Here is a 3,480-nt window from a genome sequence, read left to right as displayed (position 1 = left end):
GGTCTGTGAGACCGAGAAAATGATTTTACGTAAATTTTTGTTTTTCCAGAAACTCTACAAAGTTGAATTTACTACTAGCTTCCGCTTTTCTTGGAAGCTCTATATTAGTGTTGATTTGGCGTTTGCACTAGACAGGCGTGTTGGTGAATTTTATAAAAATTGGTCTGTGAGACCGACGCGGGTATATCTGTAATTTTTTGTGAAGTTAAAGCAGTTATTTTGTTTTTTGTTTCTTTCTTTTTTTTACGTTTTACTATTTTGCAGGAACTTTTTAATATTATAATGAATGAAGAGCAAATCAGACTACTTTTGGAGGAAGAAAATTGGACTTCTGATTATGAGGATGAAAATGACAGCGACGTTGAACACTTTGTTGCAGGAGATGTAGAAAGTTATGATACCGAGCAAGAAGATGATGAAGAATACGACGAGGAGTTGAATGAGATAGATGATAGAGAATTTTATCTTGGTAAAGATGGGCACACTAGGTGGAATAATGATGCTCCGTCAAATCGTGTAAGACGTCTCGCTAGGAATATAGTCACTCAACTGCCAGGACCTAGAAAAGAGGCAAAAAACTTGAAGGAAATAGGCGAGGTTTGGAGATTATTTTTTACTGAAGTTGTTATAAATCGTATTGTAAAGTATACTAATGAACATATTGATCTCATAAAACCTAATTTTTCAAAGAAACGGAGTGTGCCTATACAGACAACGAAGCCCTTTTAGGCATTTTAATCTTTTAGACGGAGAGCTGGCTACATAGATAGTGCCCGCATCAGGTACATGGCTAATTTATTTTTAAAATAATAGTATTAGTGTAGACGAATATAAAAATGAATGTCTGCCATTGCAAAACTGGGGCGCAAAGGGGGGATACGCAGTGAAAGGGGTGAATTTTGGGTGGGAAAGAATTCATGAGGTACAGGGATTCTATGTACGGGAAAAGTTTGGTTATATATTTGAGAAAGTGTAAAAACATTGGCAGACATTTTGCGAGGGGCTAACTCGCCGGCAGACTGCGCTGAAGATAGCAAAAATTAATTAAAAAAAAATCATAAGGTACATGAATTCCAATTATTGTATTTTAAAGTTTAAACATTCCAAAAGCCATTTACAAAATGGCAGACAAAAAAGTGAGGGCTAAGGCCGCGGCAGACGACGTTAAAAAGTGCGCTACACATCAACATTTTTAGTCACATTTTTGATATTTAAGTGCAGAAGAATTATTATCGATATTTATGAAATATATCAATGAAATTCATTATTTTATAACTTTTATTTTTAGGAAATTTTATAAACAATTTGTTTTTTTTCAACGTTAATATTATGGTTGTTTATAATTAATTTATTAATTCCATTCTTTCAAAATAAAAAAGTGCTACTCAATTTTGATAACTGTTATCAATATGAAGCTGTGAATGAAAGCATATTATTTTCAAAAAATGATAAGTTTACTCTCGATTTACATGAAGAGGCGGATTCAAAAATAGTATATCATGCGTGCAATATCGAGTCAACAGCGAACATTCTAATAAAATGCTCAGATACGGATATTTTAATTATTATGTTGCCTAATATGATTCACGTACAACACAATAGCAAAGTTTATATTCAAACAGGGGTTTGGAATAAGCAACGACGTATCGACGTTGCATGAAAAGTTAGGCGAGATAATGTGTCAATCTCTGCCAGGATTTCATGCTTTAACTGGCTGCGATTTTAATCCCGCATTATTTCGCAAGGGAAAGCAACGTCCTTTACAGATTTTAAAGAAAAATGAAGACTTACAAAAAGCATTCGGTCAAATTGGACATAAAGACTGTGACGACACCGCTATTTTCCCGATTCTTGAAAAGTTTATCTGTAATTTGTACAACTTTCCGTTGTTGAGCTCCGTAAATGACGCACGATTCGCCTTATTTTTAAAAACCTATAAGGTCAACGATTTGGAGGAACCTTTCCAGAAAAAAAAATTGCAGAATTTTTACTCATCCACTTTGCCTCCTAGCCAGGCTGAATTAACGCAGCATTTATTGAGGACCAAATATATTGCTACAATATGGAAAAATGCTCATAAGAAAATTCCATCATATTTACGACCAGAAACTTGCGGATGGATATTAGTAGAGGGAAAGTATAAGTTAACAAATAACACCTAATATAGGATATTTTACTTGTAAGAGACATTTGTAAGTTTCATAAGTTTATAGCTTCATAAGTTAAGAAACAGCCCTCGCAATTGCGATATAACATAAGTTGTATCAGCGCGCTATAGCTGCAAGGGTCAGCGACAGTAACCGGACACTTTTGTTTTGCTGCAAGAGTTTCCGCTATCGCCAAACATTTTCAGCGCGCTATAGCTGCAAGGGTCAGCGACAGTAACCGGACACTTTTGTTTTGCTGCAAGAGTTTCCGCTATCGCCAAACATTTTCAGCGCGCTATAGCTGCAAGGGTCAGCGACAGTAACCGGACACTTTTGTTTTACTGCAAGAGTTTCCGCTATCGCCAAACATTTCGCTGGGTCGGCTTGATACCATGACATTGTGGCGTGATGCGAGTTTTGGCTTAGGTTAAGTAAAATATTCTATGTTTTAAGAAATCAGTTGGGATATACAGCGCACCTTCGATAAGTCGCCTAAATAAACATCCACTCCGGCACTTGGCCGTTAAAATAATTTGTTTCTTTTTAAGAGGCTCAGTTCGCCTCTCAACATTAAATTAATTAATTGGCGCCCAACTAGTGGTCAGACTCCACAACCAATAACAGCAGCAGCATAAAACAGCAGCACAGGAGCTGCAACAACCAAGCAATTAAGACAGCAGCGCGGGAACTGCGAGTGACCAATAACAGCAGCAGCATAAAACAGCAGCACAGGAGCTGCAACAACCAAGCAATTAAGACAGCAGCGCGGGAACTGCGAGTGACCAACTTTATAAAGAAATTTTTTCTTGTGTTAGTTGAATCATGTAAGTGGATACTCTAGCCAAAATTTTTCTTCAAATACAAAAGTTTGATTTTTACAAAAATTAGTTAGTACTTGTGAGTATTTTATATTGCAACAGATCATACTTAATAACAATAATCAGAACCAGGTTTCTGAAACACGTGAGAGTGACTGCGTTGAGAATTTTAGTTGAAACAATTTATCATCCAGATCGTTAATTAAATTACTTTGTGTTACTTTCTATGTGTCTAAAATTGTGCTATAACAATACATACAGTTCTCGTGGTTCAGAGCTACGACATAATTCGATCCATCTTTTGACGGCCCGTTTTACTTTTCGCGGCCACTGGCCTGCGCATGTCACAGTTCAGCCAATATAGAAAACCTCGCAAGCAGTCTAGCGACTCAGATTCCGACTGTGACATTCGCATCAGAGTCCCGGCTACAAAACTTCTCCCTACAGTTCCCCCACCATTAGGTAAAATGGATCCAGATCAGCTTAGGGAAATAATAAGGTCGGCTGTCAGCAAT

General features: G+C 37.0%; 1 protein-coding gene across 1 annotated transcript; it reads left to right on the top strand.

Annotated features, from left to right (window-relative positions):
- The first annotated feature begins 282 nt into the window (after positions 1 to 282).
- On the top strand, positions 283 to 3,142 carry LOC129251200 (uncharacterized). Its single transcript, XM_054890561.1, has 3 exons — positions 283 to 516; positions 2,746 to 2,971; positions 3,036 to 3,142. Exons 1-3 carry the CDS (start codon positions 283 to 285, stop codon positions 3,140 to 3,142), a joined length of 567 nt encoding a protein of 188 aa, XP_054746536.1.
- Positions 3,143 to 3,480: the final 338 nt, after the last annotated feature.

This window comes from Anastrepha obliqua, unplaced genomic scaffold (assembly GCF_027943255.1).
Source record: "Anastrepha obliqua isolate idAnaObli1 unplaced genomic scaffold, idAnaObli1_1.0 ptg000009l, whole genome shotgun sequence".
Taxonomy (NCBI): domain Eukaryota; kingdom Metazoa; phylum Arthropoda; class Insecta; order Diptera; family Tephritidae; genus Anastrepha; species Anastrepha obliqua.
Note: the sequence above shows the minus strand (reverse complement) of the source record. Positions and strands in the feature narration are given on the sequence as shown.

Bases quoted from the DNA above. Each gene is read 5' to 3' on its own strand.
- LOC129251200 (XM_054890561.1), top strand. From the start codon at position 283: ATGAATGAAGAGCAAATCAGACTACTTTTGGAGGAAGAAAATTGGACT. The intron at 517-2,745 runs GTAAGACGTCTC...GCGCCCAACTAG, and splicing joins ATGATGCTCCGTCAAATCGT to TGGTCAGACTCCACAACCAA. The intron at 2,972-3,035 runs GTAAGTGGATAC...TACAAAAATTAG, and splicing joins TCTTGTGTTAGTTGAATCAT to TTAGTACTTGTGAGTATTTT.